Source organism: Danio aesculapii, chromosome 16 (genome assembly GCF_903798145.1).
Source record: "Danio aesculapii chromosome 16, fDanAes4.1, whole genome shotgun sequence".
Taxonomy (NCBI): Eukaryota; Metazoa; Chordata; class Actinopteri; order Cypriniformes; family Danionidae; genus Danio; species Danio aesculapii.
In genome coordinates, this window is record NC_079450.1 from 15,651,048 (window position 1) to 15,673,787 (window position 22,740).

General features: G+C 33.1%; 3 protein-coding genes across 4 annotated transcripts in view; all 3 read right to left on the reverse strand.

Moving 5' to 3' along the window:
- Positions 1 to 7,199, reverse strand: part of sc:d156 (uncharacterized protein LOC100142634 homolog) — a 7,604-nt gene extending 405 nt beyond the window's left edge. The window contains exons 1-7 of the mRNA XM_056476153.1: positions 6,970 to 7,199; positions 5,776 to 6,141; positions 5,434 to 5,667; positions 5,240 to 5,330; positions 4,745 to 4,826; positions 1,295 to 1,386; positions 1 to 1,206 (exon numbers count right to left, since the gene is read on the reverse strand). The exon at positions 1 to 1,206 is cut by the window's left edge and continues 405 nt beyond it. Of these exons, the coding sequence (XP_056332128.1) occupies positions 1,149 to 1,206; positions 1,295 to 1,386; positions 4,745 to 4,826; positions 5,240 to 5,330; positions 5,434 to 5,667; positions 5,776 to 6,141; positions 6,970 to 7,000 (954 nt within the window). The 5' untranslated portion in view covers positions 7,001 to 7,199 and the 3' untranslated portion in view covers positions 1 to 1,148. The remainder of the gene's footprint in view (positions 1,207 to 1,294; positions 1,387 to 4,744; positions 4,827 to 5,239; positions 5,331 to 5,433; positions 5,668 to 5,775; positions 6,142 to 6,969) is intronic.
- Positions 7,200 to 9,352: 2,153 nt separating this feature from the next.
- Positions 9,353 to 14,638, reverse strand: LOC130243852 (sialoadhesin-like). Of its 2 annotated transcripts, none has more exons than XM_056476156.1 (7): positions 13,844 to 14,638; positions 12,291 to 12,379; positions 11,097 to 11,465; positions 10,749 to 10,982; positions 10,557 to 10,629; positions 10,182 to 10,245; positions 9,353 to 9,942 (listed from the first exon to the last, which is right to left on the reverse strand). In XM_056476156.1, the coding sequence occupies exons 2-7, from the start codon at positions 12,319 to 12,321 to the stop codon at positions 9,886 to 9,888; spliced, it is 828 nt and encodes a 275-aa protein (XP_056332131.1). In that variant the 5' UTR covers positions 12,322 to 12,379; positions 13,844 to 14,638; the 3' UTR covers positions 9,353 to 9,885. The 2 variants fall into 2 exon arrangements, with proteins under 2 accessions (XP_056332131.1, XP_056332129.1); XM_056476154.1 differs by having other exon boundaries at positions 10,557 to 10,647; positions 13,844 to 14,637.
- A 2,464-nt stretch (positions 14,639 to 17,102) lies between these two features.
- On the reverse strand, positions 17,103 to 19,194 carry LOC130243853 (hepatic and glial cell adhesion molecule-like). Its single transcript, XM_056476157.1, has 5 exons — positions 18,934 to 19,194; positions 18,582 to 18,836; positions 18,388 to 18,481; positions 18,040 to 18,121; positions 17,103 to 17,547 (listed from the first exon to the last, which is right to left on the reverse strand). The coding sequence occupies exons 1-5, from the start codon at positions 19,151 to 19,153 to the stop codon at positions 17,506 to 17,508; spliced, it is 693 nt and encodes a 230-aa protein (XP_056332132.1). The 5' UTR covers positions 19,154 to 19,194; the 3' UTR covers positions 17,103 to 17,505.
- Positions 19,195 to 22,740: the final 3,546 nt, after the last annotated feature.

Below are 22,740 nucleotides of genomic sequence, written 5' to 3' on the forward strand. Positions count from 1 at the left end.
GATTGTCATTTTAACTTGGTTGCAGCTCCTGTATTGCTATACGTTTTTTAATTGTTTTCTATTTGTCCTTAATTTGTATTTTTATGTTATGCTTTTGTTTTCAGATCAAAGCTGGTCTAAAGTCCAGCGCAGAGCACGTTAGTTGTGCACCTCACTTTAACATTGCTTAATACACACAGGATGTACAGCAATACACAAATATCTTTACAAATGAAAAAGAATTAAAGAATAACATATTACAAAAAGTATTATTTTCTAGCCTACATAAATATAAAAACCACCGCCTCCATGCCTTCTTCATCTCTGGGGGCTTTTTTAGTTTATTCATAACAATTTGCTTTTGTATAATGTTATTATTATTAGCAGTATTATTTATTATATACATATTTATATTTGGTTTATTAAAAACAAGTTTAGATTTGCCCACCTGTCAGGTTTTAGACCATATGGGGCGCAGCATGTGTATTTGGATATAACTCAGTTTTTTGACCACACTTAGTTATTATTGTTCCTTTATTTGTTTGCTGGAAATTAGAACTGAATCTAGAAATAGTTTTGAAACAAATCTTTGTGCTTAATAAACGTAAATAATTATGTATAGGCTAATGGATGTCTGTGCATACAACACTTTCCCTATCAACGAGAGTGAAAGTAAATAATGAGGAGGCTCATCTCTCATTCTCGAGCTGTAGATGCTCTCTTTAGTGAAGCATTCAGTTTTTCCACTTACAAAGTTCACCATGTAAATAGCAAAAGCGCTATGGTGTGACGCAACTGACTCTTAAAAGGAATGGAAGATGAGACTCTGATTGGTTTATTCTCAAAACACACCTATAACTCATTAAGAAAATAAGCTCAACCCTGTAAGACCATGCGCTTTGGACTTTGCGCATGGATCGTCAAAATAGAGCTTACTGTATTTTTAAAGAAGCTGTTGTTCACAGTAACATGCTAGGAAGTTTCCATGAATGTATTCCTTACTATTATCACCTTTCTGCTTCCTTTGCACCTTCAAATATAGCAAAACCAGACTAACACTGAGGGAAGTGTTGGTGATGTCAGGTTTTACTATCTTTGAAGGGCACATTTGTATCTTTTTTACACACACACACGCACGCACGCACACACACACACACACACGTATCACATCAAGCAGTCTTCACTCCGCTGTAAATGGATTCATTCTGCTGCTCTGTGTTGGCAGACCTTAAAACAAACCATCTTTTAAAACTGTTTATAATATTTTTTTAATGCAATACCTAAAAAAAAATGATCATAGTAATTAAACACTCACGTTTGTTCTTGGGGTTTAACGTCTGCTTCTTTGGCCTTAACGGTGACACTCGTATACAACACTTCATCCTCCTTTAATTCATCTACTGCTTCCTGTGGGTTTGAGAAGTTGAGTTACACTTTTTCACTGTCCCGTTCATTTTTTTTCTTTAGCTTAGTTCCTTATTTATCAAGGGTTGTCACAGCAGAATGAACTGTCAACTATTCTAGCATATTTTTATGCAGCCACAACCCAGAACTGGGAAACACCCATACACACTCACATTCACACACACACTCATACACTACGGCCAATTTAGTTTATTCAATTTCACTTAGTTTATTCAATTCACTGTCTTTGGACTGTGGGGGAATTGGGAGCACCCAGAGGAAACCCACGGGGAAAACATGCAAACTCCACACAGAAATGCCAACTGGCCCGGCCGGGACTCGAACCAGCGATCTTCTTGCTGTGAGGTGACAGTGCTGTCCCATTCATTTTTTATGATAATAGTATTTTAGCTTTTCTTTTTTATTCACAAGTTTATTGAAAGTTTACAAGTTTAGCTTGAAAGGTACATAATGTGTTTCGGTCACACTTTATTTTGATGGTCCGTTTGTTGAATTACAGTTTTTCTTGGTCGCTTTTGGTGCATTTCTCACAACACTATTTACATTTGCACAACAGTTAATGCATTTCTCAAAACAATTAGTTATTTGTGCACATCATATTAGCAGTTTCCTATTCCTTCCAACAAATTGCAAATACTTTTGGACATGCATCAATTGCTTTCATACAACTCTCTGCTGTTTTATAACATTATCGTGTGCTTATGTCATTTCTGTCAAAATTAACTAAACTTGTGAATGCTGAATAGTCATTCCATATAAAACTAATAGTACTAAAAGCAAATAGTATATAGTGCTGTCTTGAGCATTTTCAGGAAGTGTCACCAAAATCTTTTTTTGCATTGAAAAAAATGTACAGAGTAAACTCATAATGAAAACAGGACAAAGCCATTTGACTATCTTGTTCATAAACAATGGTGTCAGCACTTTCATTGACATCACTTGCTTTTGAGGAATGAGCTATCCATTTTGAGAAAGTGACACGCTTTTGCAGGTTATCAACTAGGCTTTGCAGTTTGTACTAGTTTTTTTTGGAAAAATGCATTTACTGTTGTGCACCAAAGCGACTGAGAAAAACTGTAATACTCAAATGGACAATCAATAAAGTGCTTCGGTTTTTCTCAATTGCTTTGACTCAAATATTAAATGAATATTTTTTTGCGAAACAATAAGTTCAGATCGCTGAACTACTAGCTTCTTGTTCACATCAGATTGGAATTTCAAATTACAAATGTTTTAACGTGGATAAACAGTAATTACAATTTTAGCATACTAAATTGTAGTTTTTCTCAGTCACAATCAATTGATAATGTTGGAAACAGCAGAGAATTGTACAAAATCATTTCAATAGATGTACCAACTTTTAGAAACAGCTTTTTTGATGTGCACACGTGACGTAATGATGTGAAGAGTGAACAGGTAGTTTTGAGAATGGAAATTTTGATCTGAGAAAAGTAACAAAGCAATGAAATAGTTACTGCGTAACCCTTGTTCCCAGAGGGGGCTGGACAGAAATGTGAAATATGAAATGTATAGTAATTAAATGAGCATGATTTCACTTTATTTACAATACATGTGTACTAAAATAAATGTACTGTATAAATACAAATGTTCATACATATTTTCTATGTACAATTGACCATGTATTGAATAGTACTATGTTCTATTGTTTGTTTGTTTGTTTTTCAAAATTGTAAAAATTATTGACACGGTGACAAATACACTTTATGTTTTGGTGGCCTTGGCCAAATTACTGACACAATAACTAGATTTAAAGCATGAATTAAATGTTTTGGGTGATTAACTACATTTTGCAGACATGCCAAGTTCAAGCAGACAGACATAGACAGACGGACGGACGGACGGACGGACGGACGGACGGACGGACGGACGGACGGACGGACGGACAGACAGACAGACAGACAGACAGACAGACAGACAGACAGACAGATAGATAGATAGATAGATAGATAGATAGATAGATAGATAGATAGATAGATAGATAGATATTTACTAATGAATACCCATATTTTTACTCATTGTGGTCACACCAAAAACTGATAATATAATAAACTGTAGTTGTAGAAAATTTACTAGAGTAATTAATGTAGTTGTTTTATTTTGCTGTAGTTGAATTAACAAACGACAACATGATTGTAGATTTACTCTAAACACTGTAGTATTTAACTTTTTTCATAAGCTAAGAAAACACAGAGGGAAATGAATGTGATCTCTGGGTTGTGGAAACTGTGGTTGTCAGTGTATTAGCAAATAGAAACAAAGAACACCAGCAGACATTTAGAACTGAATTTACATCCAAATGTATGAAAGCAGAAGCTGGTTGGTTGATCAAGCAACATCTTCTATTTATTTTGCCTTGGTTAAGACATACTGTTTAAGACACCAGCATATCCAACACAATACATAAAGATTCTTTTACAAATACTGTACAGTTGGAGTCAGAATTATTAACCCTCCTTAATTATAAGCCCCCTGTATATTTTTGCAAATTTCTGTTTAACAGGAAGAAGATTTTGTCAACACATTTCTAAACATAATAGTTTTAATAACTCATTTCTAATAACTGATTTATTTTGTTATTGCCATGATGACAGCAAATAATATTTGACTAGATATTTGACTAGATACTAGTATTCAGCTAAGAACCTTAACAAACCATCGTTATACAATAACTTGCCTAATTATCAACTTGCCTGATTAACCTTAATTAGGCAAGTATATAATTAGGCAAGTTATTGTATAACGATGGTTTGTTCTGACAATCGAAAAAAAAATTGCTTAAGGTCACTAATCACTGGGTCACTGAGACTGCAGCTCTGCACAAGACGTTTGGCCAGCGGAGAAATTAAAATGTTCGTGCCCAACTGAGTCTGGTTTCTCTCAAGGTTTTTTTTCTTCACTTCCGCCTTTAGTGAAGTTTTTTTTCCCTCTCCGCTGTTGCCACTGGCTTGCATGGTTCAGGATCTGTAGAGCTGCGCATCGATGGATTTGCTCGTCAGTATTTGGACTCTCAGTAGTGATTATTAAACCACACTGAACTGAGCTAAACTGAACTGAACTTAAACACTACAAAACTGAACTACACTGTTCCTATTTACTGTGACCTTTTATGTGAAGCTGCTTTGACACAATCTACATTGTATAAGCGCTATACAAATAAAGGTGAATTGAATTGAACTAATAATATTGACCTTAAAATGGTTTTCAAAAAGGAAAAACTGCTTTTATTCTACTGGAAATAAAACAAATAAGACTTTCCTCAGACGAAAAAAATATTCTAGAAAATAATGTGAAAAATTTTTGGTTTTGCAGACATACTTACAGTTGCTTGGCCAATGTTGTCATCTGAAACTCTGGTTCCTTCTCTCACTTCCTTTGGGTTTTTTTGAGTTTTTGCTTTCCTTCTAAAAAAAAGTCAAATTGACGCATATTAGCAAAAGCACTAATAGCAAAATATTATTTGGATGATGATACATCAAAAATCTTTGATCATTTTAGGATAGGGCTGAAATAGTTTAAGCATTTTAAATAATTTAATAGATGCTTTAACTGATCTTAAACAGTTTAGCGGTTTTTCTGTAGGGTATAGAATCAGTCAAATTTGTTTTACAGTCATCACCATTTAATTTCACCATCACCACCAACAGCAAAACTCTTCTGGCAGCTGTGACGAATTCACACATGGTGGTAAAGCTGATTTTAAGACTGTGTCTAAACAGATCTTTATACTTTATAAATTCTGAAATGTCTTCTATTATTTTATTTAGACTGACTGAGAGACTTTTTATAAGTGCAAGTATAACTAAAAACTTCCTACCTTCTCATGAGAATCACAGCTACAATGATGATGAACACAAGCGAGACTGAAGATACTACAATAATCAGAAGAGCTTTGAACACAGAAACACCTGTTAAAGACAACAAAAAGTCTGTGCATGCAATATAGCTGCCATTTAGCAAATATGAATCAGATCTATATGAAAAGGTTAATTTATTCTAAGTTCTACATACTTTCTCCAGATAAAGGGTTTGTAAATTTCCTCAAAGAACAAGAGTAATTTCCAGAGTTTTCAGCAGGGAGGCCGTTTAAGATGAGGATTGGGTTTGTCTGTTTCATCAGTTCACCGTTCTTAAACCACTGAACCTCTGATAAATTACCAGGACAGTCGAGTGAACAAGTCAGATTCACAGAGTCTCCAGTTATTGCGCCATTTATTATTGAGTTGGATTTGGAGACTTTTAAATCTGTCATAAGGGAATTAAAAACACCCCATAATGAAAGATTACTGGACTGAAAACAAACAAAACATTGACAACAAAAGTTTTATGAATATTTATTTTTGCAATATTTACCATATACTGAAATGATCACTCCAGGATGACCTGTCCACAAGCCGCCTGAACTAGTAATAAATCTGAACTTATATTCTCCAGAATCTGTGAGTTGAATGTCATTAATCAAAAGAGAACAGTCTGAAGCGTTATCTCCAATGTATTGAAATCTGATTGAATTATTGTTGGCTTCACTGTCATAGACATATGGCCCAAACAAACACTTGTCATAGTTTGAGTTCATTGAACACCACTTCACCTCCTTTACAGGGGTATTTACTTGTGGAAATGTAAAATTACAGGCAACAGTGACATTGGATCCTCTTGCAGCACAGATCGGACGAGAATAATTCACACTCCAGGGAGAAACACCTGCAGCACCTGCAACTTTATTTCAATAATGATATAATTAATAATAGTGTGTGTTACTATATGTAAATTCAAAGAAATAGTTCAAATATCTCAAGATGTATATTTTAAGGGGCTTCGGGATGACATAAAAAGTTTTTCTATTAATAATTGATTAATGTACGAAATCAATCAAGCCTTAATCAACATTTATGTGCTAAAGTAAAGATGTTTACTGATACCTGGTAAAACATTCAATATCCTTATTTGATTAGTGAAATGTAAATTTATTTACTAATAGCACATTTCTGATTACTTCCAGGATTAAAAAAAAGTTCAAGATTTATTAAACGGTCTCAGATGTTTGTATTCAGACCCATTTGAGTAACTTTTTGCAATAATGTTCCATCCGCTAATGATAGTTAATGTATTTACTAAGACCAAACATTGTACAATACATTTACTACAATATCTATTCATCTTTGTCAATATTAGTAAATGAAAATACAGCCTTTCATTGTTAGTTCATGATAACTCACAACGCCACAAACTGCTAACAACCTTAATTATGGATTTTAATAATGCATTAGAAAATGTTGAACTAAGATTAATAAATGCTGTACAAGTGTTGATCATTCTTATTTCAGCAAATATATCAACTAACATTAATAATGGAACATTATTGCAAAGTTTTACCATTATTTCTTCTATTGCTTAATAAGTCAATGTGGATTTTTAAAATATGTCACATTAAATAATTTATAAATCAGTGGTTTTCAAACATTATATTAGTTCAAAACAGTAAATTAGTTAATTAAATGAGGAATAAGCAACAGATAAATACTGCTTTAGAAAAATATTTCTCACCGGGCAGGAGGAAAAGAAGAAACTGTAGCATTTTGATCCAATGGTTTAGTTATTTAACTCACAGAAGATGTTTTATGTCACTGTAGAGTCTTAGACAAAAGACAAGAAGAGAAAAGCAGTAAAAGAAGAAGTGGCAGAGAAACAAATGCTAACATTTCTATTTCCTCTTCACCCTTAAACCTTTTACTGGTATCTGTGGTTCTGTCAAGAGAACAAACTCAGAATCTACATTTCACAACATATTCTTACTTCTGAAAAAGTTTCATTTGATTTTTAAAATGTTCTCAATGAAAACAAAAAGTTCTTTTAAAAAATGTTCACTAAAAAGGATTTGGGGAACTAAAATGTACTATGATGTTGTTGCTAATTCATTCATTCGTTCATTTGAAATATTTTAAAATGTTATTTATACCATCAGTTTTCTTTTTTAAGCACTAACACATGCTGTTCATTTATGACAAAGAATTTTCAAAGTGGTCTTGAACTTTTGGATTAATATTTATTTCTGTTATGTGTTCAATTAATTAAAGGTGCAGCAGGTGATTGTCTACAGAAACATTTTTTTGTTGTGCTGGTTGAAAGTCTCTCCACATTCCAATAGTGATTAAAGTAAAAGATCTAAATTTAGATGTATTTTTATATCCTGGGTAAGGCATAAAACTAAAAAATGTTCATCCAATTAAATATTGTCGGGCCGATAATCTCTATAATTCTCAGCAAATGTAGATTCACCATGGCTGAAGTATTTCTTTTAGACAAGTAATGTTAGCTATGTTTTAAAACTTTTTTAGTCACGTAAAGCTGATGTAGATTGTGTTGTTGTTACAAATGGGTTATATGCACAGAAGTGTTGTTCAGCCACTGAAATCTTGCAGTAAAACATTGATGTGACTATTTTCAGTTTCATAAGGGACTTTTTACAGCATCGATAATGTAGATTTTTTTAAGTTTAACAGCAAAACATTAGTAAAGCTATTCCGCCTAGCCTGCTTTACTGAGCTGAAGTTTTAAATTCACATTGGTTCATTTTTGAAGAATACAGCCTGTGACGCGCTCCCTATATTGTTAACCATGCAACTCTGAATATTCGGTCTGAAGTAGCATGTAAGTATGGCTTAGTAATAAGTGTAATTCCTGCACGCTGCCAGCCAACCAATAAGCATACAGTAGTGGATTTAAGACAGCTGTAACGCCACGGCAGCAGAGGGAGCCCTCGCCTGACTACTGACTCAGCTCCGCTCCCTCTGCGGCTACTTCCTGTTTGTGTTGTATTTCAGTGAGTGTTCAGGCCATGCTTCTTTGCGAAGTATTGCCAGTTTACCTGCATTACCAAGCGTTGTTCCAAGTGACTTTCATGACTGCTATTCTGTGTATGACCCTGCCTTCCTTGTTCACGTACGTTCTCTGTCTTTGCCCTTCTGATCTGTTTTGGACTGATTGTTGTGTTATTGAACTTCTGCCTGCTCTTATACTACGTCGTCTGGATTTGCCCTTGTGTTTGTTGTTTGGATTAGACTGCTTTTATGTTGCTGACTCTCTGCTTGTTTACTCGTTGATGTCTCTGCCTAACCCCTTAAATAAACTTCTGCACATGGATTCTAACACAGCCTCAGCCTCCACGGTACAACAGCATGTGAGACCAGATCCTTGCATGCATGAAATATTGCACATTATGACAAGTTTTGCTTGCTACACAACTGAAAACGTGCTAGATATAATACAGTTTTTCATTTGGAATTTTAGTATTATAAAATACTGTAAAGTTTTCTAACTGGCAAATGACATGATCTAATGGGTTGTCTGCTGTCATCTTTATAGTGCACGTGTTCGTGTTTCAGGAGGTGTGGCTTTGGATGGCAGGGAAGGGACTGGTTTAAACATGTTACACTAACTGATTAACATTTTGGCAGATCACCAACTGCACCTTTAATTAAAGTGATTTTTTTATATTTGAACTATTAAAACAAAAAAGACTAAGTGAGAATTTAATTTATGATTGAAAATTCTTCTCAATTTAAAAAGATAAAACTTTTATTTTCCGTCTACAAATGTAAGCCTGTTATATGAAATATAAGAAAATTCTTTTTAACAGAATTATTGTAAATATGTTCTGTATATTCTGAGATTTAATGACCTTTTAATTGTAGAGGCGTAAGGCCTGCAGAAAATACTACATTTGCTCTTGTTTGTATAATAAACAACACTTTCCTTTTCCACAAAATTACGTTTATTAACAATTAATACAAATGAAGTTATTAAAATTTGCAAAGCTTCCATTAACATTATGAACTATAATATAAACTTACATATCATATTCTACTGAAGTAAAAAATATTAGCTTAACTGTTTTTAGAATAAATTACCTTAAAAATGCATAAAACATTATAAATTATTAACAATTATATTACATAAATGTCTTTTACAAACTATTGACACACATTTCATAAATCTGTTCATTTAAAATCCATATCTGATGAATAACAATGTTTAAATGACATCACAACATACTATAAAGCACCCCACCAATCTCGGTCCTGGAAGGCCGGTGTCCCTCCAGGGTTTGGCTCCAACTTGCCTCAAAACACCTGCCTGGGTGTTTCAAGTATACCTAGTACGACCTTGATTAGCTTGTTCAGGTGTGTTTGATTAGAGTTGGAGCTAAAATCTGCTGGACACCAGCCCTCCAGGAACAAGTTTGGTGACCCCTGCTATAAAGGATTATTGCAATGGTAAAAATACCTGTCTGTCTTTATCTTAACATAAAAAACAGGAAACATGCTCTGCATCAACAGGTTTAATGTCTGACTAAAGAATTAGAGTTACTGACAGTAGAAATATTGACTACATTAAATGATTGCTCATATATTGGGTTTAATGTTGACATCTGTATCTTTATTATTATACGTCATCCTTTTGTCACTCCTTCAATGTATCCTGTAGGCTTGAGTAAACCGCTGATGCTTGAGTTGCAGCCTGACAGTAAACAGAAGACAGAGAAAACCGGTAAACATCACTGAATCTGCTATAAAAACAATTGACTTTACTGTCATATTTACACTGCTGACAAGATTAGATAATTACAACATAACCAGCATGCTTTTTTACTGAAGAAGTTCATTGACCAGTAAAGCTTGCTGCTTACGTTTTGTACAATTCAGGTAAAAAATTATTATTATTATTTATTTATACATAGGTTTTAAATGTATATTTACGGTTATTTGTAGAGAGGCGTAATGAGAATCCATAGGTTCTTCTCTTTCTTTCGCTGCTTTCCTTCTAGAATGAAAAGACACACATGAACATTAAATAGCAGAATTCAAACAAAACATCACAAATATTTAAAGAAAAGGAAAGGGACTCCATTCTGAGAAAAACATTTTTAAAAATACAATTTAGTTTCTCATCCACTTATCTTCAAAATTACAACATTCTTCTGACAGCAAATTCCTCCATGCACTTTCAAAACTCATTTTTAAGAGAGTGTCTTCATCTGAACTATTAATGTCCAGAGCTAATATGTACACTTTAACCTGTTGACTGAGAAAGTTAAGATACATTGGTGTGCAGGTAGCAAAAATTCTTCCTACCTTCTAATAAGAATCACAGCTACAATGATGATGAACACAAGCAAAACTGAAGATACTACAATAATCAGAAGAGCTGTGAACACAGAAACACCTGTTAAAGAAAAAACAAAAAGTCTGTGCATGTAATATAGCTGCCATTTAGCAAATATGAATCAGATATGAAAAGGTTAATTTATTCTAAGCTCTACGTACTTTCTCCAGATAAAGGGTTTGTAAATTTCCTCAAAGAACAAGAGTAATTTCCAGAGTTTTCAGCAGGGAGGCCGTTTAAGATGAGGATTGGGTTTGTCTGTTTCATCAGTTCACCGTTCTTAAACCACTGAACCTCTGATAAACCACCAGGACAGTCCAGTGAACAAGTCAGATTTACAGAGTCTCCAGGTATTATGCCATTTATTATTGAGTTGGATTTGGAGACTTTTAAATCTGTCATAAAAGAATTAAAAACACCCCATAATGAAACAGAGAGATTACTGGACTCAAAACAAACAAAACATTGACAACAAAAGTATTATGAATATTTATTTTTGCAATATTTACCATATACTGAAATGATCACTCCAGGATCACCTGTCCACATGCTGCCTGAAGAATTAGTGATAAATCTGAACTTATATTCTCCAGAATCTGTGAGTTGAATGTCATTAATCAAAAGAGAACAGTCTGAAGCTTTATCTCCAATGTATTGAAATCTGATTGAATTATTGTTGGCTTCACTATCATAGACATATGGCCCAGAGTCACACTTCTTATAGTTTGAGTTCATTGAACACCACTTCACCTGCTTTACATGTTCATTTACTAGTGGAAATGTAAAATTACAGGCAACAGTGACTGTGGATCCTCTTGCAGCACAGATCGGACGAGAATAATTCACACCCCAGCCAGCAACACCTGCAGCACCTGCAACTTTATTTCAATAATGATATAATTAATAATAGTGTGTGATACTATATGTAAATTCAAAGAAATAGTTCAAATATCTCAAGATGAATATTTTAAGGGGCTTCAGGATTACATAGAAAGTTTTTCTATTAATAATTCATTAATGTATGAAAACAATCTAGCCTTAATCAACATTTATGTGCTAAAGTAAAGATGTTTAATGATACCTGGTAAAACATTCAATATCCTTATTTGATTAGTGAAATGTAAATTTATTTACTAATAGCACATTTTTGATTACTTCCAGGATTTAAAAAAAGTTCAAGATTCATTAAATGGTCTCAGACGTTTGTATTCAGACCCATTTGAGTAACTTTTTGCAATAATGTTCCATCCGCTAATGATAGTTAATGTATTTACTAAGACCAAACATTGTACAATACATTTACTACAATATTTATTCATCTTTGTCAATATTAGTAAATGAAAATACAGCCTTTCATTGTTAGTTCATGATAACTCACAGCACTACAAACTGCTAACAAGCTTAATTATGGATTTTAATAATGCAGAAAATGTTGAACTAAGATTAATAAATGCTGTACAAGTGTTGATCATTCTTATTTCAGCAAATATATCAACTAATATTAATAATTGAACATTATTGGAAAGTTTTACCATTATTTCTTCTATTGCTTAATAAGTCAATGTGGATTTTTTAAATATGTCACATTAAATAATTTATAAATCAATGGTTTTCAAACATTATATTAGTTCAAAAGAGTAAATTAGTTAATTAAATGAGGAATAAGCAACAGATAAATACTGCTTTAGAAAAATATTTCTTACCGGGCAGGAGGAAAAGAAGAAACTGTAGCATTTTGATCCAATGGTTTAGTTATTTAACTCACAGAAGATGTTTTATGTCACTGTAGAGTCTTAGACAAAAGACAAGAAGAGAAAAGCAGTAAAAGAAGAAGTGGCAGAGACAAATGCTAACATTTGTATTTCCTTTTCACCCTTAAACCTTTAACTGGCATCTGTGGTTCTGTCAAGAGAACAAACTCAGAATCTACATTTCACAAAAAATTCTTTTAAAAAATGTTCATGGAAAAATAGTTTGTGCAAGTAAAAATAGCTCTACTATTTTAAACATTTTTTCAATGTTATTTATACCATCAATTTTCTTTTTTAACCATTAACACATGCTGTTCATTTATGCCCAAGAATTTTTCAAAGTGATGTTAAACTTTTGGATTAATACTTATTTCTGTTAGATGTTTAATTAATTAAGCTGATATAATTTTATTTGAATCGACTGATAGGCTTTTTATTTTAAAATATTGTTGGGTCAGTAGTGCAGTGATTTCACTTAAAAAAGACTAAGTGAGAATTTAATTTTTCTAAATTTAAAAATGATAAAACTATTTTCCATCTGCAAATGTAAGCTTGTTCCAATTATGCAATATTGTAAAAGCCTTTTTAACAGACGTTCTGTAAATATGTTCTGTATATTCTGACATTTATTCCATTTTAATTATAGAGACTTAATATCTGCAAAAATTACTGTTTTTGCTCATTTGTATAATAAACAACACTTTCCTTTTGCACAAATTTACATTTATTAACAATTAATTTTAAAAAGTTATGATCATTTGCCAAGCTTCCATTAACATTATGCACTATACCATATAATTATAAATATCATATTCCGAAGGAATAAAATATTAGCTGTATTATTTTTTTTGCAATAAATTGTCTTACAAAATGCTTCAAAATCAAAATCTTACAAAATCTTTCACAAACTATTGAAACACAGTGACATTTAAATGACATCACAACATACTGTAAAATATTATTGCAATGCTTAAAAAATATCTGTCTTTATCTTAACATTAAAAAAAGATGAAACATGTTCTGCGTCAGTAGATTTAATGTTTGTGTGTCCTGACCTTAATTTATAGCAGAGCTCTTACATCACTCTCAAACTCACATTACTCATATTTGCTATTGATGAATAGTACTATGTTATTGATTGACATACAGTATGATGAAATGTGTCTCATTATCTCCAAAACTGCAGGTCTGACTAAAGAATTAGTTACTGACAGTAGAAATATTGACCCCAGCACACGACTGCTCATATATTGGGTTTTAATGTTGACATATCTGTATTACACTTCACCCTATTATCACTCCTGCTGAAAAGACTAAACTATTCCAACATAACAAGCATGCTTTTTTCTGAAGACACTCGTTGAATAGTGAAGCCTGCTAGTTACATTTTGTACATTTTAAGTCAAAGATTATTATAATTATTATTATTATTATCATCATTATTATTTTTATTTTTATTATTATTATTATTATTATTATTTCAACATAAGTGAATGTATATTTACGGTTATTTGTAGAGAGGCATAATGAGAATCCATGGTTTCATCTCTTTCTTTTGCTGCTTTCCTTCAAAAATTTAAAGACACACATGAACATCAAATAGCAGAATTCAGACAAAACATCACAAACATTTAAAGAAAGGTACTCCATTCTGGAAAAAAACACATTATAAAAAATGGATACAATTTAGTTTCTCATTTCTAACTTCAAAATGAAAATATTCTTCTGACAGCAAATACATTCATGCACTTTCAAAACTCATTTTCAAGAGAGTGTCTTTATTTATACTATTACCGAATATGCAAGCTCTAGATTTTGTGGCGTTGATTGAGAGAGTTGAAATACATTGGTGTGCAGGTAGGAAAAAATATTCTTACCTTCGTATTAGCATTACAGCTGAAATGAAGATGAACACAAGCGAGACTGAAGACACTACAATAATCAAGAGTTGAGGACTCAGAAACAGACAACAAAAATATGTGCATGCCATAGCTGTCATTTTCGAAATATATATCTGATATAGATTTGAAAAAGTTTAGTTGTTTGTATTAAAGGGGAGACGCGGGGGCGCAGTGGGTAGCACGTCCACCTCACAGCAAGAAGGTCGCTGGTTCGAAGCTTGGCTGGGTCAGTTGGCGTTTCTGTGTGGAGTTTGCATGTAGGAATAAATGAAAGATTTGGTCACACTTTATAATAGTGTTCCATCAGTTAATGATTGTTAATGTATTTACTAACAAGAACAAAAAATGAACAATACATTTATTATAATATTTATTCATTTGTCAATATTAGTTAATGAAAATACAGCCTTTCGTTGTCTTTCGTGCCACTAACTGTTAACAAGCATAATTTTGGATTTTAATAATGCATTAGAAAATGTTGAATTATGATTAAGAAATGTAGTACAAGTGTTAAACATTAATTTAATTTGCTAATTATTAATTTATAAATATATAATTATTAACTGAGCTTTTACTTCTGGATGTTACACTTATTTATACTACTGCTTAATGAGTCATTGTGTAAAAGATTTATTAAATATGTCACATTAATATCATTCTCACTTAGATCAGTGGTTTTCAAATCATTTGTTTCGAAGGCTTTTAAAGGGTGACCATTTATTGCAATCTGAAATGGAGTACATTAGTTAATAAATTGAGAAATAAGCAACAGATAAAAAGTACATTCCTAAAATATTTCTTACGAGGCAGGAGGAAAAGAAGAAACTAGCATTTTGATCCACTGATTCAGTTATAGCTCACAGAAGATGTTATTTTTGCCACTGTAGATTCTTAGACAAAAGACAAGAAGAGAAAAGCAGTAAAAGAAGAAGTGGCTGAGAGACAAATGCTAACATTTCTATTTCCTCTTCAGCCTTATTCCCTTTATGGCATCTGTGGTTCTGTGCAAGAGCTTTTAATATTCATGGAGTCTACACCTCACAAAATATTCTTACTTTGGAAAAAGATTCGAGTGATGAAAACATTATCATTAAGTAGTTCTTCTTCATTTGAGCAAATAAAAAACAATAAAACGTGTTTTAGAGTATGGCACATTTGAAATGCTTTCAGCAGACCGAGTTTCTTCATTTATTGTGCTGTTAGTTGTCACGGATTGGCCAGGCTCTTCCACCAGTATCACGCAACGAGCATCTTCACCTGAGTTCTAATCACGCACAGCTGCACCCAATCACTCTAGCACACTATTTAAGCACACACCTCACTTCACTAATTGTCCGGTCTCGTTCCTACGTGGTTATCACGCCCCTTCGATCTCAGCATTTGTACTTACCATTACTCTGTTTCCTTCCAGTGTTCCCGGTGTCCTGTCAGCGTTGTGTGTATCGTCAGTCTGTCTTCCCCGCAAGCCCTTTGGTGTGTGCATTCGGTCATCCTCAGTGTCTGTCATACCACAAAGAATCATCAGTTCCACCGAACTCCATTCACTTATATATCATCCATTATTGCTCAACTGTTGGAATAAACAGTGTATACTTACACGCCTTGTTTGTCTGTCTGCTTCCTTAACATTAGTGAATATACACCTTTCCTACAGTTATTTTTGTGTCATTCTCTTAACACTTATAAACCTCTCACACTAAATTTGTGAGCTGAACTGTGTGAGCTGCTGTTGAGGATAGACCCCAGATAGCAGAGCTTCATTGTATTAACATTGAATCAACAGTCAAAAGGTTGAAACTTTAACATTGAATTTTCATCAGCTTTGCACCCTCAACTATTTTTTTCACTAACAGAAACAGGTTCAAACACGGATGCATTGATGAAGTTAACTGTATTTCTGTAGACTTTGCTATGGAAGCTGAGATGTCAGAATGCATTCAGTATCAGACACAATGCACTCAATGAAGCTAGTGACATCACTGTGAAGGTTAGGGGCGGGGTTAGGTGCTCAATCTGCATCCAGACCCCTCTCTCTCCACATTGGGCCTTTATGATACACCACAGGCTTGTTTGCAATGAGAATAATCAATCCATTTCCGCAATAAAATTGCACATAGAATAATAAGACAGACTGACCTCAAGATATAGACGCTTTATAAATGTAGCAAATATGTATAGTGTGGAAGCATTAAAAGTGTCCAAGTTGACACCTGCAGTCATTGTACTGTTCGACTGCATGTCACTGATGAGAAGATGAAGGATGCCTACTGTATAATGACTGAAATCACCAAATGACCTTAATAACTAAATGCACTACAGACGGTTTGTCTTCAAAACCATAGACTGTAATAGATAGTTCAAAACATGCTCAAACTGCATGTGTTCTATCAGTGCTGCAGGAGTTTGGTTTGCGGCGCCACCTGCTGGACACTTGTATCTTGTTAGACAAAGTTCAATGTGCATAACCTGAGCCTTAACATATCGTCACAGTTCGATTTTTGCCCTGAGTTTACAAAATTTATGAACAAAATAAGATAAAATACAAACATACAGTATTTATGTAGCTATACAGTTGCTCTGAATGTATGCTTTATATTTTCATGAGCAAATTACTCACTTAATTTAGTTTAACTAAGCATGTTCAATCATCCCGATATATATATATATATTCCTGGTGCATGTATAGTATTTAAATATATTAAATATATTTGTAAATATATTTGTATAACAACACAAATAAAATCTGCTAAATGAATGTACAAAATTTAGATGTAAATGTAATCCCTTCGCCTTTTTTAGCAGAAAAGTCGTTTATTTAGTTAGCTACTTTGCAACTAATTACACTTAACACTGATGGCTGAAAATTAAAAATTAATTTACAGATGATCAATACAGTTACATACTCTCAAACTGATAAGCTGGACCCAAAATATGTCACATTTTCTCCATGAATTTGGTAAGAATAAAAATGCCATTACAATATAAAGAAAGATATATTAACCACACTTGAGTGCTCACATATTTAGTTTAATGTTGAAATATCTGTAGTACACTTCATCCTTTTGTTGCTGATTTAGTGTCTCCTGTAGAATTTCTATTGATAAAACTGACATATATTGAAATGTGTCTCATTATCTCCATAACTTCAGCTCAGATTAAAAAAAATGCAGTTACTGACACAAAAAATGACCACAGCAATTGATTGCTCACATCTTGGGTTCAATATTGACATCTGTATCTGTATTTGTCATCCTTTTGTTGCTCACTCAGTGTATCGTAGAGTAAACAGCTGATGCTTGAGTTTCAGCCTGACAGCAAACAAAAGACAGAGAAAAACAGTGAACATCACGGAGTCTACTATAAAAACATCTGAGTTTACTGTTATCTTTACACAGCTGACAAGTCTAGATTATTTCAACACAGCATGCTTTTTTTCCTGAAGAAGAAACCAGTAAGACCCTTTAGAGAGTAAAAGCTTAACATGTGTTAAAACAAACACTAACACAAAAAGTACTCACAAATCTCTATAGAATCTCAGTAGTCACACAAAACAAAAAGTACTCAATCTCAAATCTCAATATTCAGACTTAACACATACAAAAGTATCAACAAACACAAAGCAAGTGACCAAAAACAAGATGGCTGCCAAGGAAGTAGTGTCATGGCTTTTTAAGACACTGTAGGCCAATCAGGAACAAGCAAGCTGGAAGTGGCCAATTAGAAGTGTTCTAAGCAAAACAGAAAAGACAGATGAGACAAGAGAAAGATAGGGTTGTAACAGGTTTAACAGATATATTTACAGTTATTTGCAGAGTGGTGTAATCAGAATCAGGAATTCCCTCTTCTTCTTCCTTTGGGTTTTCTAGAATGTTTGCTTTCCCTCTAGAGTTAAAAGACGCACATTCTTTAGAAATTGTACAATTTGGACGAAAAAATAATAATTGGGTTACATTCTGAAAAACTGTTTATAAAATGGTGCATCTGATAGAGTTGAGCAATCTGACTGCAGCAATCAAATGTTTCACAACTCAAATTTGTTTCACAACCACATGTCTTTCCCAACATAACAAAACTCTTTCAAACTTTCAAACAGACTGACGGAGAGAGTAATAATAAATGGTACACAAGTACTAAAAGTTAATTCCTACCTTAATATAAGCATCGATAAAAACAATGCAATGATGAACACAATTGAGACTAAAGGCAGTACAATGATCAGAAGAGATGAGGACTCAGAAACATCTGTTAAGGACAACACAAAAAGTCTGCTTTAAGTATGTGTCTGACATTTTTCAAATATGAAAATCATCTGTATGAAAATATGGTCATCAAGTCTACCAACCTTCAATGTAAATGCTAAATTCCTTAGATAAAGTGTTTGTAAAGTTCCTCAAAGAACAAGAGTAATTTCCAGAGTCTTCAGCAATGATGCTGTTGAAGATGAGGATTGGGTTTGTCTGTTTCATCAGTTCACCGTTCTTAAACCACTGAACCTCTGATAAATCATCAGGACAGTCCAGTGAACAAGACAAATTCACAGAGTCTCCAGTTATTGTGCTTCCATTTATTCTTGACCTGGACATGGAGACTTTTAAATCTGTCAGAAAAACATGCTGTATATGAAATTATTTTTATATAAACCAAACAGCAAAACCATCATAAATGTATATACTGAATAAACCAAATATATTTACCATGTACTGAAACGTGCACCCCAGGATATCCAGTCCACCGATCATCACTTGCTACGATTCTGAATTTATACTCTCCAGAATGTGCCACATTTATATCGCTGATCAAAAGAGAACAGTCTGAAGTTTTATCACCAATGTATTGAATGTTGTTTTGATTATTGTTGGCTTTGCTATCGAAAACATACGGCCCATCTATACAGTTGCCATAGTTTGAGTTCATTGAACACCACTGCACTTGTTTTATTTGCCGTGCTCCCCAAATTCTCTTTGGTGGAAATGAAAATGAACAGGTAATAGTGACATTGGATCCTCTCGCAGCACAGATCAGAGGAGGATAATTCACATTCCAGTCATCACTGAGAACACCTGCAGCACAGATCACTTCATTTCATTACAGGGTGTGTTACCACTCAAATTAAAGAGATTGCTCTAACAATAATAAACATTCTGATAACATTTACTCAACTTGCATTTGTTTCAAACATGTTTGAGTTACTTTATTTTGTTGAATACAAAGGAAAAACCAACCATTGACTCTTATTGACGTTCACTGTAAAAAATATTGCTGTCTTTTAGTTTTTTAGATTTAGATTATTTCAGTTAAATCAAATGAACTTTGGGCAACACGGTGGCTCAGTGGTTAGCACTGTCACAGCAAGAAGGTCACTGGTTCAAGTCCTAGCTGGGTCAGTTGGCATTTCTGTTTGGAGTTTGCATGTTCTTCCTTTGTTTGCGTGGGTTTCCTCCAGGTGCTCCTGTTTCCCACACAGTCCAAAAACCTGCACTAAAGGTGAATTACATAAGCTAAATTGGCCGTAGTGTGTGTGTGTGTGTGTGTGTGTGTGTGTGTGTGAGTGTGAATGAGTGTGTATGGGTGATTCCCAGTACTGGGTTGCAGCTGGAAGGGCTTCTGCTGTGTAAAACATATGCTGGATAAGGTGGTGGAGGTGGAGGTTTATTCCGTTGTGTCGACCCCTCATGAATAAAGGGACTAAGCCGAAGGAAAATGAATAAATAAAATTAACTGTTCTAGTCATCTCAACTTACATGAGTCAAACTGACAAAAATATTAAGTTAAACTTTGTATTCAAATTAAAATGATTAAAATAAGTTAAATAAAAATTATTTGTGGTCTTGCATATATATATATATATATATATATATATATATATATATATATATATATATATATATATTTACAGTGTTCTTCACAATATCTTGTTTTGTGTTCAGCAGAAGAAAGAAATTCATAAAAGTTTGAAACCACTTGAGTTTTTAATAAATGATACATATTTTTTCATCCGTTTTTAGTATGATAAATAGATATAATTATTATAAGCATTATGTACACAGTGGATGTCTACCAGAAGCTTCAGGGTAACTTCATCTTAATTAAAATGCTACAGATAAACACATAAAAATCTAAATCTAACTGAAATCATATCGCTTTTTAATTTCCCTGAAGAACAGTAGAACTTAACTTCTGGAAAAGTGGTTAATTTTTAAAGAATTGTAGCTAATTTAATTCATATATTACATTTATTAACTAATGAATGTTATATTTCCTTAAAAATAAAAAACATGCAGCTTTGTCATAATTACAGCAGAAGCACCAGAAAAAGCTTAGCATGCACGCTTACAAATAAAGGGACAAAATTTGTCACTGGGATGGAACCTTTTTAAAAGGTACACTTTTGTACTGTAGAGGACATAAGTACCTTTAGGGAACACTTTTGCACCTTTAAGGTTCACTTTTGTACTGTACCTTTAAGGTACTATGTGGTACACATTTGTACTTTTTAGGTATTAAAATGTACCTTTAAAGACATGTTAAGAACAAAAATGTACCTATTCCGTCCCAGTGACAGATTTTGTACCTTTATTTATGAGAGTGTATGGAAAAATATTGAAAATGGTGTATTAATAAGGGTGGACACTTGAGTCAAAAGGCTGAGATTAAAATTTAAATAATTAATCAATAAGCAATTATAAAGATGTACACAAAAAAAAATTAATGTAACGCCACCCAGAATACCACCAATTGTCACTTAATGTGTATTTTAAAAGGAAAAATTCAATAAAATAAGGAATAATTAAGCATTGATTTAATATGCAATTTCAGAAATAAGCAAATGTGAAATCCACATGATATTACCATTGTGCATATACAATAAAAATGACTGCAGTTTGATATCACTTAAGTGATTAATTAGAGAAGAAATGGAAAACATGCTTTAGGAAACATTATAGAAACCACATAAGAAAATCTTTTCTTACCAGGCAAGATGAGCAGAATAATTTGCAGCATTTTGCGCCACTGCAGAGTGTCACCCAAAGGACACAGAGAAAATTATCAAAAGAAGAAGTTAAATGCTCAGATAAATGTTGACATTTATTTCCTAATTCCTTATCACTCTTAAAAATAGAAGTTGCAATTTAGTTCTATTGAAATCTTCCATTTTACAGAAGCTCTTTATAGTGGAATAATAATATTCTTTAGATCTTTAAGATACTCTTAATGATTACATTGAGAAAATGGTTCTTTTTATGATACTGCTGATGAGAGAGAAAAAATTATTTAGAAAACGTTTTTAAGAGTGTTAAGTATTCTGGTCCCAAAAACAATGAAAAATGAGAAAGAAAGAAAGAAAGAAAGAAAGAAAGAAAGAAAGAAAGAAAGAAAGAAAGAAAGAAAGAAAGAAAGAAAGAAAGAAAGAAAGAAAGAAAGAAAGAAAGAAAGAAAGAAAGAAAGAAAGAAAGAAAGAAAGAAAGAAAGAAAGAAAATAATTTAATATTTTAGAAACAGCTTCTATTTCTTGCAGCTGAACAACAGAAAACTGGCAATAATTACCTTAGGTACACCTCATGTGCTTTATTTGGTGTTAAATGCAAACAATGTGAGTTTGAATGACATTTCACGTGAACGTTTATTGCCAGATACTGAAAGCAGCAGCAGATAGTTTACCTCAGATCTTGAAAATAAAATAAACCCTTATTGAAATTGAACTTTAGGACTGTGACTCAAAACCCACACATCAGCGATTCAGCATATACATTTATTATTTACTAATTGTATTAATAAGATTCTAAACCTTACCATTTCATATATTTTCACATATTCTGTGCTTCTGAATGGCTGTATTTAAATTTCTGTCGTGCTGCTTCTGGTGCAAACAGCCAAATTGCTTATAGCGTGTTGTTAGGACATGGTGTTACAATGTAAGGCTCACCTAATGTTTACGTTCTTAACATTTGCAAATTAATAACCACCTCATGTGAAACTCTGAATCTGCGTCTCATTTCGGAGGCTGCTACTGTCCAAGGGAGGTCACATTTCAGTCACAGACGCATGCTTTGAGGTCTTCCTGAGTGAATGAAAAAAAAAAATGCGGGTTTCCAACAAGGCAACTCAGGATGCTGAAATATTATTGGCTGAAGTGGCAGTGGGCGGATTAAAAGAGCCAAAACAAAGACACCCATTCCAGCACTTAACAGACATATTTAAAGCAGAATATCTGACTTCAGCATTGTTTTTCAGATAAACAAGTTTGTTCACTTAGCATGTTTTTTAAACATCTGCAAACATATTATGGTATTTTTATGTTTTAGAAGAGTCAAAACTTACATACAGGACCTTTAACATTTTGACTCATAAGCTAACCACATTTTTACATAGTAACAAGCTTCTGACTAAATATTATGATCTTCTGACTAAATATTTAGTCATTTACATTTGACTCTCTTCATTAAAGTAGGCTGTTGTTATCATAATTTGGTATCATTATTATTTTGTATAATGTCTTTTTA

Excerpts from the sequence above, each read along its gene's own strand:
- LOC130243852 (XM_056476154.1), bottom strand. The coding sequence starts at position 12,321 with ATGCTACAGTTTCTTCTTTTCCTCCTGCCCG. Across the intron at positions 10,648-10,748 it reads AAACCCTTTATCTGGAGAAA|GTGTTTCTGTGTTCACAGCT; the intron begins GTACGTAGAGCT and ends TTTCTTTAACAG. Across the intron at positions 10,246-10,556 it reads GCTGTGATTCTTATTAGAAG|AAGGAAAGCAGCGAAAGAAA; the intron begins GTAGGAAGAATT and ends TTTTCATTCTAG.
- LOC130243853 (XM_056476157.1), bottom strand. The coding sequence starts at position 19,153 with ATGAACTCAAACTATGGCAACTGTATAGATGGGCCGTATGTTTTCGAT. Across the intron at positions 18,122-18,387 it reads TTATCGATGCTTATATTAAG|AGGGAAAGCAAACATTCTAG; the intron begins GTAGGAATTAAC and ends TTTTAACTCTAG. Across the intron at positions 17,548-18,039 it reads ACACCACTCTGCAAATAACT|GCTGAAACTCAAGCATCAGC; the intron begins GTAAATATATCT and ends GTTTGCTGTCAG.